The following is a 16,730-nucleotide window of genomic DNA, read 5'->3' as shown; positions in this document are numbered from 1 at the left end:
ACCTTTATGTCAAGTACAGAAGGTTCAAAATGCATTCTCTCCGGTCGATTCTGGCAGCCATCAGGCAGGGGGGCTATATGACATCTATAGACCTAAAGGAGGCCTACCTCCATGTCCCCATTTTCCCACCTCACTGACAGTATCTGCGCTTCAGTCTGGATGGGGCCCATTTCCAGTACAGGGCCATGCCATTTGGCCTCTCATCAGCCCCAAGATCATTCACGAAGCTGCTGGATGTCCTCACGGCCAGCCTCAGGCATCAATCGGTGCGCTTGATGGCCTATCTGGATGACATCGTGATTCTGTCCAGAGACCTTGCTTATCAGGACTTGCATCTAACGATCCAGACGCTTCAAGATCATGGCTTTTCGGTCAATTTCGACAAAAGCCACTTAACTCCCACGACCCGTCTTGCTCACCTGGGGACCATCATAGATTCCAGGAGAGGCCTTGTCTTCCTGTCCCAGGAGAGGCAGTCCAACATCAGGGAGCTAGTCCGGGAATTGACATCTCAGCAATACCCCAGACTCTCCTTCCTTTCCAAGCTGCTAGGTACGCTGGTCTCATGTATAGATAACACTCCATGGGCCAGGTATCACTTACGTCCTCTTCAATGGTTCCTCTTGCCATTCCAGAGGAGGAAATCCAGCCACTCTCACCAGCGGGTGCATCTCGACGCAAGGATAAGGAGGTTCTTACAGTGGTGGGTGTCCCCAGCACTGGGAAAGGGTTCTCTATTTCTGGAACGTTACCTTCTTACGATGACAACAGACGCCAGCTTGACCGGGTGGGGAGCTCATCTTTCCTCGCATATGGCCCAGGGCCTGTGGGAACCGTCGGACTTGTCGGATGTCAACATCAATTTTCTGGAGTTGAAGGCGGTCTCCTTGGCCCTCCTCAGTTTCGCGACCTTAGTGAGGGGCCATCATGTCCTGGTGCGGACCGACAATGTCTCCACCCGGTCTCACATCAACAGACAGGGGGGGACGCGCTCTTGGAGACTGATGAGGGATTCCCTGCTCTGGTGGGCGGAGTCCAATCTGGCTTCCCTGTCGGCAGAGCACATCTCGGGGGTGGAGAATGTGTGCGCGGACTGGCTGAGCCGGGAGACCTTGGACCCAGGGGAGTGGCAGCTGGAGCCCGCGGTTTTTCTAGACATTGTTCAGAGGTTCGGGAGGCCAGTCTTAGACCTGTTTGCTACTCAGGGCAACTCTCAGCTCCCACGTTTCTTCTCCCGCTTCCCGGCCCCGGATGCGGAAGGGGTAAACGCTCTTCGACTTCAGTGGCCACCAGGACTTCTGTACGCATTTCTGCCGACCTCAATTATTCCCAAGGTAGTGCGGAAGATTCTGGAGCAAAGGGCGTAGGTGCTGTTGCTGGCCCCTTACTGGCCTCGCTGCATTTGGTCTGCGGATTTGATGCAACTGTCAGTGTCGCCCCACTGGAGGATTCCGGACCACCGGATCTCCCTCTCCCAGGGCTCGATATCACATCCAGAGCCCCAGAGGTGGCAGCTGACCGTGTGGCGATTGAGTGGGAACATCTGAAACGCCAAAACGTGCCAGACACAGTCATCGATACGATTCAGGCTGCCCGGAGGCCCTCGACAAGAAGAATCTACCAAGCGACCTGGGCTTCCTTTTGCAAGTTCTGTGCGGAAAGGGAGGTGGATCCACAAAGGGCCTCCCCTCTCATGGTCTTAAGCTTTCTTCAGGCAGGCTTGGAAAAAGGACTCGCACCAAACACGTTGCGCCGCCATGTGGCCGCTTTATCCACGATAATAGGAGGAGACAGTTACCGCCCCCTCACCGGACATCCTTGGATCAGGGACTTTCTAAAAGGGGCTGCCAACATCAGGCCACCACCGATATATCGGTTCCCTTCCTGGGATTTGTCTTTGGTGTTACACGCTTTAACTGGTCCTCCATTCGAACTGTTTCGCCATATTCCACTCCGAATGTTGACTCTCAAGACCGCTTTCTTGGTGGCGATCACATCTGCCAGGAGGGTCTCTGAGATTGCAGCTTTCTCCACCAGGGAGGACCTCTGCAGGTTTCACCCTGATAGAGTGGTCTTAAGACTTGATCCAGCCTTTCTTCCAAAAATCAACTCTACCTTTCACAGGGCACAGGAAATAGTTCTACCGGACTTTTGTGCCCATGGGACTCATCCTTCAGAGCTGAGGTGGCATAAGCTCGATGTGAGGAGAGCCCTGAAAATTTATATCCGCATGACTCATGAGTTCAGGGCATCAGAGGCTTTGTTTGTGGCCTTTGCATCTAGATCCTTAGGCACTAAAGTCTCTTCTCAGACCATCAGCCGCTGGTTGCGGGAGTGCATTGCTGAGGCTTACAAGACTAAAGGATCCCCTGTACCACAGGGAATAACTGGACATTCTACACGCAGTACGGCCACTACAGCGGCCTGGAGGACTCCGGCTTCGCTAGAGGACATTTGTAGGGCGGCCACTTGGGCGGCTCCGTCCACATTTGTCAGACATTATCGGATTGACTCCTTTGCTTCCACGGAAGCAGCCTTTGGGAGGAGGGTATTGCAGCGGGTGTGTTCCTTTTCAGAGCCCCCGGTCCAGCCTTTTCCCTCCCTTTGATTATATCTTGGGTATATCCCATCTTGGACTCTCCGTGCAAGTGCATTGGAGAAGGACCGTTGAACTTACCTGAACGGTCTTCTCGATGCACTGCAAGGAGAGTCCAAACCCGCCCAAATTTGGGACCGGGGCTACTGTTGGAAGGTTGTGTGTGTTTTTATTATCTTAACTAGTTACCTTGAATTGTTCAATAAATTGTGTTAGCTTTACTGCTCCTTCGTTTCATTTAGACTGGAGGGCTAAGGGGGCGGTGCCTGCCTAATATTTAAATTAAACTCAGTCCCGACCAATCAGACTGTAGAATTACCCATCTTGGACTCTCCTTGCAGTGCATCGAGAAGACCGTTCAGGTAAGTTCAACGGTCCTTTCAGCAGGACTTGGCACTTGCCCACACTGCCAAAAGCACCAAAATCTGATTCAATGACCATAGGATTACTGTCCTTGATTGGCCAGCAAACTCGCCAGTCCGCAAAGCTGGAAAGGTTGGGAGAGTCTGTCATACACTGTCTGAGGGATTGTCCCTCCTCAGGTATATCAACCTGCCTAATTAGATCTGGCAGCAAAGATATGCTGTGAGTACCATCAAATGGGGATCTACGTTTAATAAGTCCTAGGAAATTTTCTGTTGTGGCAGCAACCTTATGGAACACTCTCCCGCCTCCCCCAAAATTAAATTAGCTCCATCCCTTTCATTCTGAAGTCGCTCAAGACCAGGTTATGTTATCAGGCCTAGTACTTCCCTAGAACTGGAGATATGCTTAGATGGGTCTATTGCTGAGATTATTTTTATCCTCTCTTTGTCTAGAATTTCCATATTTATAATATTTATCTTTTAAGCTGGGTTTTATATTTTTATATGTGTTGTTTTTATACCTGATGTTTGTTTACTTGTTTATTGTATGCCCGAGACCACTTTATTTATATGGGCAGCTATACCAGCGACTGCACGCTGGTAGCAGCTGTCAGGTTGCGTAATTTGCATGGGACCACTCCAGTGCCAGTCCTTTGGGCATCACCATCTTTTTTTTACTTTAATTTTTGGTCTTTTTTACTTCCTGTGTGCGTGGCGAAGCAAAACTTCATGAGGGAATGCACGCACGAGACAGAATTTTTGGCGATTTTTTGCTTCCGCATATGCACGGAAGCAAAAAAACCCAAACCCACCAAAATCTCTCTCGTGCATGTGGCTCCTCATGAAATTTTGGTGCGTATTTACTTCCTGTGCATGCATGGAAGCAAAATCATGCTGGGGACGGGTGCATGCATGCACACGCACGCGAGAATCCCCATGCTGCATGTGCAGCGCACCGATAGCAGCAGCAGGTAAGAGCAATTTCCCCTGGAGCTATATATATATTTGATAAATAAATAAATAAATAAATAAATAAATAAATAAATAAATAAATAAATAAATAAATAAGGAGTATTGATTTATTGATTTTATTATTGTCTCTTTTTATTAATAATAATAATAAATAAATATTTCACAAACTGGAACAATGCTAGCTAGCTTTATGAAGAAATCTTCTTGGTAGCCAAAGTCCCCCTCCCTGGTGTTCTATAGTATATGATAAGTCTTTCTATGACAATGTCTATGCCTTTGATTACATTTTCAGACATAATCACCAATATGTTTGTGCTCTTTTGACTTTTCATATATAGTATTTTGGGCAGACTTTTTTTTTTAAGAGAAGAGTATATGTTACCATGATAAAAAAAAAAATCTCTTCTTGGTTCCTGTGTTTTTCAAACGTTATCCTTTAAGTTATTGATTGAACATGGCTTTCTTTTCTTTTCAAATAGAGCAGAGACTGCCTGAAGCTTGGCCCACCTGCAGAGGGAGAGGTTGTTCAGGTGAAATGGCCAGATGGAAAACTTTATGGCGCAAAATATTTTGGAACCAATATAGCACATATGTACAATGTAAGTTTAATTCATTATTTCAAGATACTCATTATATATTTAGGACTATGTTAATAGTTGCTTACAGTGGTAGGAAATGTAGTCTTCGTGCAGAAAACATTCATCAATAAGTCATAGAAATGTATTCTAATTTATAATATTCAGATATTCTGTCCAAAATTCCAAAGCAGGTTCAGAGGAATTTTTTCTAACTCCTATTTCTGTTAAATTTTCATCACTTTGTCAGTGTCAGTGTTGGAATTCAGCTATAAAACCAACACACAGTTTATAACATACACTTACTAATATAATTATATGTTTATATTTATGTACTAACAATCTTAATTCAGCCAATATTTTAGTGTTAAAAATCCAAACAGATTTATTTATACATGTATGTAACCCCTATAAGTATTTTTTTCAAAACATGTCGATTCTAGATTCTATAGGACTAAAAAGAATATATTTAACAAACTTTAGCGAGTTTTGAAACATGGTTGCCATGATTTTCAGAAAGGTAGAGTGTTAAATTTTATAAGAAAAATATAAGCCCAAATATTAGCTCATTAACATTTTTCTAATATGATCTTTTGGCATGTGTGGGCTTATGACAGTGACTAAATTTCTGTGTACTAATCAAATATTTTGCAGAAATTCCAATTAAACCACTAATTAATTATGTTCTAATACAAGAAAAACAAACTGAGACAGCTAAATAGCAAGTGTAACTGATACCATATTGTGGTAGTGGTTTTATGTTATTATGTTTGTATATCTCTTGAGGCTGATATCAATTAATATGGACAGTGATTGACAAACTCGGTGGTTTACAGTTGCAAATAAATCATAATTCAGTTTTGAACTCATTGGGAATATATTAACATTCTCTATATTAAATCCAGCTGCATGACGTTTGCTTGTTATAAGAATTCAACAATTGGGAGTTGTTTTCCAATTTATTTTCAAGTAACAGTAGCGGCACATGTATGACTGATCCTTAAAGGTTGAAAATGTATACCAAGATGACTTCCTTCAGATTACTGTAGTAGCTTATGTTTTGCCCTTTAGGGCAAATGTTACGTTTTCAAAACTGAGTTGTTTACTAATAATTTCTAATTTCTCTGAAATAACTTCAGAAAATCCAGGGCCATTTAACAATTTTCTGTGAAATCAGAGGGAATATAATGAATGACATTGGTTACCATACAAAACTAGAAAGTTGGAGACTCTTTTAGCTGGGTGGCTTGGGCCAGTCACTTTCACTCAACCCTGGAAAGAAGGCAATGGCAAAAAAATTCTGCGGGGTTTTTTAATGTAGAAAAGTGCATTGATTAGTCAAGATGGTCACCCGGAATCTGGTGTATACACACATATAAAAACTAGCTTACTAGAGCAGCGTTTCCCAACCGGTGTGCCGCGACACACCGTCAGGTGTGCCGCGGCGAGAGGCGGCAGAGGAGAGTGGGCGGATCGGGCGGGCAATGGGGCAGGGGGGAGAAGCCAGGGGCGCGTTTGGCCGGAGGCACCGTGGGGAGGCAGGGGCAGCCGCGGCTCCCTTTACTCCTACTGCCGCACCTCCCTGCCCCTGCCTCCCCACGGTGCCTCTGGCCAAACGCGCCCCTGGCTTCTCCGCCCTGCCCCATTGCCCGCCCACTCTCCTCCGCCGCCGCCTCCTGCCTTGGGGCGAGCAATCCGGGAGTCCGGGACTGTGTGGCTTTGCGCCATGAAGAGAAAACGGCCGACTTTTCCCTGCTGCCGTTTTCTCTTCATGGCGCAAAGCCACACAGTCCCGGACTCCCGGATTGCTCGCCCCAAGGCAGGAGGCGGCGGCGGAGGAGAGTGGGCGGGCAATGGGGCAGGGCGAAGAAGCCAGGGGCGCATTTGGCCGGAGGCACCGTGGGGAGGCAGGGGCAGGGAGGTGCGGCAGTAGGAGTAAAGGGAGCCGCGGCTTCCCCTGCCTCCCCACGGTGGCAATAGCAGCGGCTGAGGCTTTCACTTGTGGCATCGGGAGTGCTAATAGCGGCGGCGGCGGGAATAGCGGGGGGGGGCTCCTGCAAGTGGAAGCCTCAGCCCTGGAGCCCCCTCGCGCCCATGGCTTCTCGTCGATGCCTCTGCCTGCCCGATCCGCGGGAGTGCTAATAGCGGTGGCGGCGGCGGGAATAGCGGGGGGGGGGGGCTCCTGCCCGCCGCTGCTATTAGCACTCCAGCGGATCGGGCAGGCAGAGAAATCGACGAGAAGCCATGGACGCGAGGGGGCTCCAGGGCTGAGGCTTCCACTTGTAGCTGTCCCCGCCCGCCCGATCCTTCCTTCTCTCCGGATTTTTTTGGGTGCGGCTTCTTCCACAGCGGTGGCTGCAGCGGCGCTTGCGATCCGGCCGCTAGCCGCTCCAAGCGCTGTGGTAACGCCCACCCCTCTCACAGTCCCGTCCCGGGCTGTCAGTAAAGGGGCTGCTTGCTCGGAACATTCAAACTAAGGGAAACCTTCGCTGGCCTCCACAGAGAAGAAAGGAAGAGAGAGAATGAGAGAGAGCAACAGAGAGAGAGAGAGAGTGAGAAAGAACAAGAGAGAGAAAGCATGAAAGAGAGAGAAAGAAAATAAGAGAGAACAAGAGAGAGAGAGACTAAGAGAGAGAGAAAGAAAAGAGAGAGAGAAAATAAGAGAATGAGAGAGAGCAACAGAGAGAGAGAAAGAACAAGAAAAAGCACGAGAGAAGAAAAGCAAGAGAGAAAAAGAGAGATAGCAAGAGATACTGAAAGAAAGCAAGAGAGAGAGAGAGAAAAAAAGAAAGCAAGAGAGACAGGAAGAGGAAAGGAGAGAGAGACAGAAATGAGAACAAAAAGGGGAGGAGAAATGAGAAAATGATTGAGGCAGAGAATGAGAGGAGAGAGAAACAAGAGAGAGAGAGAGGTGATTCTTGAAGCATATGGTAAAAAGCACCCAAATAATAAGAAAACCCCCCAGCCCTCACCTGTTTTTGAAAAGAATAAAAGAGAATTAAACCCCAGCCCTCACCTGGTTTTGGAAATGGTTGGAGTGTGTATACATACACACACATAAGGGGGGGAGAGAGACAGGGATGGAAAAAGAGGAGAAGTGAAAGGGAGAAGGAATGAGGGAAAAAGGGAGGAAGAGAGAGAAATGAGAAACATGAGAGAGAAAAGGGGGAAAGACAGGAGAAGTACCCATAAATGAGACAGTGGTATAAATTTCAGGAGGGATGATTGATGATTGACTGTATTTATAAGGGGATGTTACATGGGATTATATATATGAGGGGGTTATTTATTTATGTATGTATGTGTGTATGTATGTATGTATGTATGTATGTATTTATGTATTTATTTATTTATTTATTTATTTATTAGATTTGTGTCATTTTGGTTGGTGGTGTGCCCCAGGATTTTGTAAATGTAAAAAGTGTGCCGCGGCTCAAAAAAGGTTGAAAATCACTGTACTAGAGGATAGCTAGTGTAGTATATTGAGCTTCAGCTAAGGAGAACCAGGTTAATCTTACTTAATTATCAAGCTTTATGCCAATCACTTTTTCTCAGCTTGCCATATTTCATCAAGTTGATGTATGTATGAAAGACCCCTATGTGTACTGTGTTGCATACAAGATTGGACAAAGTGCAACACTGTTAGTATATTGCACGTAACCTACTTGAATGTTGCCATATAATAGCTAACAATGACAGTTTGTATAATGTAAAGACGGTACCTTTAAGGAAATATTACTGGTTGGCCATAAGAGGGCGCCAACACTGTTCCCTTTGGGGGGAATTAACTTTGTTAGAGATATATTTGCTGCGAGATGTATTCTTGCTGTGTGCGTGGTTTGTAAACTTATATTGTAGCATTATATTGTTGATTCTGCATATTTGTAAATAATAATACAGTGTTCCCTCGATTTTCGCGGGGGATGCGTTCCAAGACTGCCTGCGAAAGTCGAATTTCCCCGAAGTAGAGATACGGAACTAAATACACTATTTTTGGCTATGAACAGTATCACATTTAGATTATTACTCACCATGTTTATTTATTAAAGTTTATTAAAAATATATATTTATTAAAGGCAGACGAAAGTTTGGCGATGACATATGATGTCATCAGGCAGGGAAAACCATGGTATAGGGGAAAAAAAACCACAAAGTATTTTTTTTAATTAATATTTTTGAAAAACCGTGGTATAGACTTTTCGTGAAGTTCGAACCCATGAAAATCGAGGGAACACTGTATACATTGATACTAAGTCTGAGTCATTGTCTGGCTAACCCACATTTCCTACACCACAACAACTCTGTTTAACGTGTGTTGAAGTTTTCGTACCAAGACATACTAACAAACACTAAACAAAAAAAGATTAAGTTGTCTGCTAACATTACATCAAGGTTAGGAGAAGAGCTACTCAATATAATTTGAATCATTCTTCTCATATATGCTTTAGGTAAATTTGAACAGGATTTACATTTTCCTGTAGAAGTTTTTAAGTCTGATTTTTTTTTAAAAAAAATAACATTTAATTAAATAGGATCTTTGAGATTATTTTTCAATGTATTTGGCTAGTAATACAAAATAATTGTAGATGTATAAATTCCTATGTCAGTCCATTAAAAAGTGGTATCAAATAATTTAGAACTTTTGGAAGGTACAAGTAAAGCAGCAGCAGCCACAAAGCAATTTAGCATTCCCTGCACCTAGCTACATTCCCTTTTTCATTTTCTGCTAAAGAGGTTCATACTGGATTAGATCTAAACCTAAGCATGATAAAGCTTTTCATCTTCTCAACAGACTATTTTAAAGATGTTCCATCAGATTCTGTTAACTGGCATTTCCTTTAGTGTCACTCATACCTTCTTCCTTTTGACATAAGTCTTCCACAACCTTGAAAACAGAAAGATTAATGCTTATCCCTTGGAAAATTGGAGGAAAATTCACCAAGCTGTTTTAATATGCTGCATAACATTTGTGATGGGAAACTTCCATGGGCAGCTAAGATACGTTTTCTTATGCAGTCAACTGCTAGCTTCACTGCTCAGGATTTAAAGATGTTGTGCTAAGAAAATTCTCTACTACCAGTCATGGCATCTACATTTAGGTCAAATGCCTTTTTGGAATAGAGATCCAAACCCTTGGGTCAGATGCTATGTGATGAAGAGAAGCTCCCTTTTTACATGTTTTCTGCCCGGTCTACTAGGAATGTCCTACAGACTAGACCAGGGGTCTCCAACCGTGGCAACTTTAAGACTTGTAGACTTCAACTCCCAGAGTCCCTCAGCCAGCTCTGGGAGTTGAAGTCCGCAAGTCTTAAAATTGCCAAGGTTGTAACCCCCTGGACTAGATATCTCCTTGTGTGTTTTGCTCTTAGCCAAACTTCTGCTTATCTACTGATTGACTCCACTTTGTATATTATTTTTGTTGTAAACCCGAATAGACATGCCAACTTAGACATATTCATTCATTCTGGCTAGAAATAAACCATATTCAATGCACTTGGAAAGTGTCCCAGAATTACATTCTTTCTTAGAAGCACAAGAGATTCTTATTCTAGGCTTGAGAGCTTTCACAAAATGGAGAAACTGAGATTCTGACTCTTTTAATAAGCTTAGAGAAAAGTCTAATGGAGTGACAATATTTGAAAAAAACATTTCACTAAAACTTCTCCTTTTAATAGCTATTTGTTTCAGAGATGTTCTCAGTTTGGGGCACATACTTCTTGCTTGGCTTTGGCGGAAAATCCTTCCCTCCCAATTTTTAGAGATGCCTGTGTTTTTTATTCATTAACTAAAAAAGCACAAACAAGCAGAGCGAGGGTAAATAAACTTCCCATTGAAAAGTTTTATAAAGTCATTTCTCATATGCTGTCTATCTTTACCTCATTTGTTGGGGCACAATAATTTTAGAGTTGGTCTAATCTACTCAAGACAGCCTTCTTTACTCTTTACATCTGCTTACTGTTCTGTCGGGCTCTCTGATAGAATCCTCCCAAAAATTCACAAGTACAAATTTCAGACACACACACGTTTGAAAATTCAAAACAATGTTCTTTATAATGAAAATTCACTTAAACCAAGCCCTCTTTTGGTATAGCAAAGAGCACTCGTCTCCAAACAAACTGGTAATTTGTACAAGTCCCTTATCAGTTCTGTGATACTTAGCTTGCAGCTGTGAGGCAATTTACAGTCCTTCTTCTTTCACAAAGTGAAACACACTTTGCTCTGGTTTAGTTTCAAAGTGGGGGAAAATCAGCACACAAAAAGTCAAAGTCAGTAAAGCAGTCACGAAACACAACAATCAGATAATCCTCCACAATGGCCAAACCCACAGGCTGCTATTTACAGCAGCCTCACTAATTACCACAGTCCCACCCAACCACAGGTGGCCTCATTTTCTTTGATAATAATCTCTCAGTTGTTGTTGCCTATGCATCACTCTCCGCATGCGTGGCTGTATCATTAAACTCTTGTTCTGAATCCAAGGAGGAGCAAGATAATTGATCTCCTTCTGAGCTGTCTGCCACACTCTCCTCCTCCCTGTCACTCATGTCTTCTTGGTCAGAGGAGCCTTCATCAGCAGATTCCACCGGGGGCAAAACAGGCCTGCAGCATGTGGATGTCTCCCCCACATCCACAGTCCTTGGGGCAGGAGCTGGGCCAGAGCTAACCACAACACTTACTGATGATACTGAACACCAAACTAGTAAATGGCTTCAACCAGCAATTCACGTAGATGCTAGAAGAAAGCAGAACCTAAGGTATCTCTCGAGTGAGAAGCCATGGGTGTTACCTTTTCTTGTCTGTCAAAACAGAGAGGAATTGGCCGCTGAGGAAACAGATGAGCCACTGCTGTGTTTTTTACCCATAGCTGGTCCAGAAGGATAGCATGTTGTCAGTAACAAAAGCTGTTGAGAGATCAAGAGCAAGAGGATGGACAACCACTTCCATTCTGACTTTGCACAGGTTACCAGCCAGCATAATCAGTGCTGTCTCTCTGCTATTACCCTGCCTGAAACTAAACCGCACACAGATAATTCATTTTGTCCAAAATTCTCAACAAAGTATCCAGCCACATTCCTCAACAACTTTCTCCACAAAGGAAAGTTTGGAGATAAGATGATAACTGTCCGGGATCCAGTGGTCCAGTGATGGCTTCACAGGAGAATTTTCCTTCCTTTTATATCACTTTCAGCTCTTATTATTGTGGCATTTGTATTGCTCCAAAAAAGTGAAAAGATGTGCCCGGATAATGAAATAAATCTTTTAAATGGAACTTACAAAATCATTCAGCATTTTGGCACAATTTAGAAATAATAAAATGTTATCCCTTTTTCTTAACTGTTTATTGCACTTTTTAAAAAGCCTTTGATTTTAATGTCTTGACCTTTCCTTTCCTTTATAGTATTTGTAGTATTTCTTTACAGGATTGTTTCACTCCTGGGGATTTTACCATGCGTACAAACAATTGAAATATTTAATTAGCTATAGTGCCAGGTGAAAATAACAGTTAATAATTATTTGATTAATTCATTTTACCATCAGGTAGAATTTGAAGATGGCTCCCAGATAGCAACAAAAAGAGAAGAACTTTACACTCTTGATGAAGAATTACCCAAAAGAGTGAGAGCCCGTTTTGTAAGTATTTGCAAAGAAAGCATTACAAATCTGGGCAAAATTTCACAAAGCCAAGCTTTAACATTATAATATTAAAAAATGTTTATAAAGGCTCAGTCCTTAACTAAATCTCTGCCAGTGTGTAGAGATCAAAATTAACATCAGTTTGTAAATATATATTCCCTATCACATTGAGGCAAGCAAGAGGAAAATAATCCAAGAAAAATGTGATGGTGGAAATTATATTGCTTGTTTATACTATAAAATTATGTGCTTCAAGATTCCTGAGGTCTTGTACGAGTATATAGTTTAGTTTCCTTTGATCATGGAAACATTTAATGTTTGGCATCTTGATATTTGCTGTATTTACATGTGTTTGTATGTACAGTGTGTATATATACATACATACATACATACATACATACATTTATTCATACATATATATATGTTTTCGTAGATTTTCACGGGTATATGTATGTAGATTGTTCTGAGTTCGGGTTTTGCCCCGTGTAATATTTTGCATGTCTATGCGACGTTTCGGTGAAATCACATTCACCATCATCAGGCTGAAGTTGTAAGCTTCGTGCTGCTGTAAATATAGTTTGTTTGCAACTGCCATTTGTTCCTTATAAATAGTGGTGGGGGTGGAGATTTGGTTTGAATGTAGCAAATAAAAAATAAAATAAAATAAAAATGCAGTCAAAACAGAAGAAAAAACTTCCTCCCTTTTCCAGCACATTAAAAAAACAGGACATGAAATTGACTTTGAAAAAACTAAATTACTCTCCAAAACAGAACACGTATATAAAAGAATAATCATGGAAGCCATAGAGATAGAAAAACACCCCCTCTGTATGAATAAACGTGATGATATGTCCCGCCTACCAGAAATTTGGAAACCAGCCCTAAACAAAAAAACATATGATAATCATCACCATTTCAATCCTTCAACTAAATGTGATTCCACCAACCAATCAAATCATTAAAACATAGCCACCCAATCTATTTGCTACATTCAAACCAAATCTCCACCCCACCACTATTTATAAGGAACAAATGGCAGTTGCAAACAAACTATATTTACAGCAGCACGAAGCTTACAACTTCAGCCTGATGATGGTGAATGTGATTTCACCGAAACGTCACATAGACATGCAAAATATTACACGGGGCAAAACCCGAACTCAGAACAATCTACATATATATATATGTTTTCGTAGATTTTGTCCAAACATATGTATATATAAGCAAGCAATAGTAAAAGGAAGTTGTCATTTCTGTATCAGAAACAAACTTGCCATACAATACTTCTTGTTAAAGCTAACTCCAATTTATCTAATTACAGCTAAACTCTCAGTTTTTCTTACATACACCTGTTGTAAAACAATAGTTCTCCAGCTTTCTGGTTCTCCTCCAATACATTAGACTAAGCGTACTGGCTTGATTGCTTTTCTCAAAAATACATTTTACCAACAACATACTTGTTGCCAAATTGTTTCTGTATCAATTTATCAGTTTGGCATGAGAATTTATTTGCTTTAAAGTAGAAAGTACATGAATATGCAGGTTTTACAATCATTGTTCTGTAACGTGTGGATGGATTGATAAAATTTGTAGATTGCTTATATTTGTCAAAAAACATTTCTTATCCATTTTTAGAGATGAACAGGCAAAATATTCTTTTAGGAACAAAATCTGGTGATATTTTTGTCCAAACATATATCTAGAAAATTTTTAGGCAAATCCATAACTTAAATAGATATTCATAATAATAAAAATAGAGAATTTACTATATAGCAACAATATTTTCAAAGCGACAAAAGTCTTGGAAAAGCTTTTTCTTTATGTATACAGTGCAATTGTGAGAGCAGATTCCCAGAAAGAAAGATATCAAATAGGATATTATTCTTACATTAATTGGTGATATTTCTAAGCTATGTGTTTCAACAATTAAGAAACTAGTATAGCAAAGATAACTTTTGAACAGAGAAATAAATATACTGCTCAAAAAAATAAAGGGAACACTCAAATAACACATCCTAGATCTGAATGAATGAAATATTCTCATTGAATACTTGTTCTGTACAAAGTTGAATGTGCACAACAGCATGTGAAATTGATTGTCAATCAGTGTTGCTTCCTAAGTGAACAGTTTGATTTCACAGAAGTTTGATTTACTTGGAGTTATATTGTGTTGTTTAAGTGTTCTCTATTTTTTTGAGCAGTGTACATTAGTTAGAAAAGAAAAGAGAAGAGAAAGAAAGAGTTATATGTTGTGTAAATATGTGAGTGTAAAAGGAAAACAATAATTGTTCATCAGAAGACTTATTAGCACTTCAGATTCCATATTTGTTCTATATTATAAAAAAAATACCTTCTGGATATAAAAATCTGCAATATATGACCTTGGCTGTGCCATATGATTACTGACTCTGTAGAATATACCGAACATTAGGGTGAAAATAGACTGTGGCCATTAAATGTGAAAGGTTTTACCCTTTAAGAGGCATACAGGATTTATATTAAATAGATTTGTTTTATATCAAGGCAAGGGAAAAAAAACTTCTCAGGAGGGGTTTTCTAAAGGTGAAATATATTCTTAATCTCTGTTTTTAGTCTACAGCTTCTGATATGAGGTTTGAAGATACGTTCTATGGTGATGATATTATCCAAGGACAAAAGAAAAGGCAACGGGTATTGAGCTCCAGATTTAAGAATGAGTACGTGGATGACCCCGGCTACCGCAGTTTCCTGAAAGCCTCATTCCAAAAGAAGTGCCAGAAAGGACTATAATTTTTTTTAAAAAAATGAAAGATTTCAAGTTCACTTTCTCTTGGGGCATGAAGAATATGAGTTTACTTCCTGCTGAACAAAGAAAAACAAATGTAAAATGTTTGAAGATGTGTTCTCTTATTCATTCAGGTTTCTACCTAGTGGTTAAATGCATTAAATAAATGTATATCAAGAAGTTTTCTTCAAAGTATTTGGAACCCTTTGAAATGTCTTGATCTAGGGCTCCAATGTGGACTTGCTTTATTAAACATTTGAATCAGTTTGTGTTGATCAACCTCAGTTTTGGAACCCTATTGACTAAGAGGAAAAGCAGTCAGTGAGTCCTTTGCCTCGATTCCCTGATATTTAAAAATTACCTCTCTAGCTATCTCCACCCCCAAATAATTTATACAAATTCTACCAGTTTTAGCTTTCTATAGCAGTTGCTAAAGCAAATGCGAGTATAAAGAGCATTACGATCTGTAAGTGCTGTGCTGTCATCACTTTGCACAGGGCTTTGCACACTATTTATGCCTTTACTACTTACAGTACTACTAGTAGTACTCTTTGGCTAGGTTTCAGTTAACTTGGGATTTGGGAGGGGATGTTAATAAAAGACAGGTGTTTTTAATGAAGGATATCTTTAGGAACTGAATGGGCATGTATATTTAAAGGGGGATATTTTTGGCATCTATTTTTAAACTTTTTTTCAAAATGTTATTGGGGAAAGAGCAATTTGTAAAATAAATGCCTCATTGTGTTTATAAAATTACAGTTTACATATCTTTGCTTAGCAGGCCAGTTTTGAATTAATGTAATATAGAAAAATAATTTTGTCTTCCCTTTATAAATAATAGTCTGCAAATGTAATAGTGTTTGAAATAAATAAATAATGTCTCTTTGCTTATTAGAGTTTCAATATGCGTTATATAACTTCTAGAGAGCAATCAAAACATTGCTGGTATTTCCATCTTTCCAAATAACTTATATAATTACTAGAGAGCTTAGTTACCTTTACAAATTTAACTCCCAGTATAGAGTAAACAATCAGAACAGATGGGAATATTTTATCAGCAAAATTCAAACCATCCCTAATGGCTCTGCCATGATGCCATTTTACTAATGTCACAGTAGCAGAAAAGTATTGTAGCAATAACTTTTAAAATTATTTTAATCAGTTTTTCAGTCCTAATTCTTTCAATATATATCCTACATCTATCTTCTTACATGTAGACCTAAGAAGTCATATTCCTCCTAATTAGAGAATTAAGTTAGCAATTACTGAGTTACCTACACTGTGTGCACAATTATTAGGCAAGCTGTATTTTTTAGGATTGAACCAACTAGAGTGTTCTTGGTTAATGTTAATAAACCTCAAACCTGAATATTGAAGAAAGTAAAAGTGAGGTTATGGCTTTCTTAGGAGAATATCTATGTGTGCACAATTATTGGGCAACTATTAGTGTGCAGAACTTTTATGCAACTAAATGAAAAATTTCTCATCTCTCTTTTATTTTCATCTTTTAAAGTGAGACTAATAAACAACTCAAAATTTACAAATAAACATTTCTGACAGTTAAAAAAATATTCAGTGACCAATATAGCCTCCCTTGTATTTAATAATAATCTTAAGCCTTCCATTCATGGAGTCGGTCAGTTTCAGGTCAACAGACGACCAACTTTTTGTGCAGCAGGAACCACAGCCTCCCAGACACTGTTCAGAGAAGAGTACTGTTTTTCTTCACGATAAATCTCCCATTTAAGAAGAGCCCACAAGTTCTCAATAGGATTTAGGTCAGGTGAGGAAGTGGAGGCATGTCATTATTCTTTCATCTTTAC

The 16,730-nt window shown here is 40.5% G+C and overlaps 1 protein-coding gene across 2 annotated transcripts in view; it reads left to right on the top strand.

Moving 5' to 3' along the window:
• The window catches only part of KDM4C (lysine demethylase 4C), a 228,741-nt gene extending 212,943 nt beyond the window's left edge, over positions 1-15,798 (top strand). For both annotated transcript variants that reach the window (XM_070742570.1, XM_070742571.1), the window contains exons 21-23: positions 4,413-4,532; positions 12,048-12,140; positions 14,736-15,798. In XM_070742570.1, the coding sequence (XP_070598671.1) occupies positions 4,413-4,532; positions 12,048-12,140; positions 14,736-14,912 (390 nt within the window). In that variant the 3' untranslated portion in view covers positions 14,913-15,798. The remainder of the gene's footprint in view (positions 1-4,412; positions 4,533-12,047; positions 12,141-14,735) is intronic.
• Positions 15,799-16,730: the final 932 nt, after the last annotated feature.

The sequence above is a fragment of the Erythrolamprus reginae genome, chromosome 2 (genome assembly GCF_031021105.1).
Source record: "Erythrolamprus reginae isolate rEryReg1 chromosome 2, rEryReg1.hap1, whole genome shotgun sequence".
Lineage (NCBI taxonomy): Eukaryota > Metazoa > Chordata > Lepidosauria > Squamata > Dipsadidae > Erythrolamprus > Erythrolamprus reginae.
This window is presented reverse-complemented; position numbering and strand designations above follow the sequence as displayed.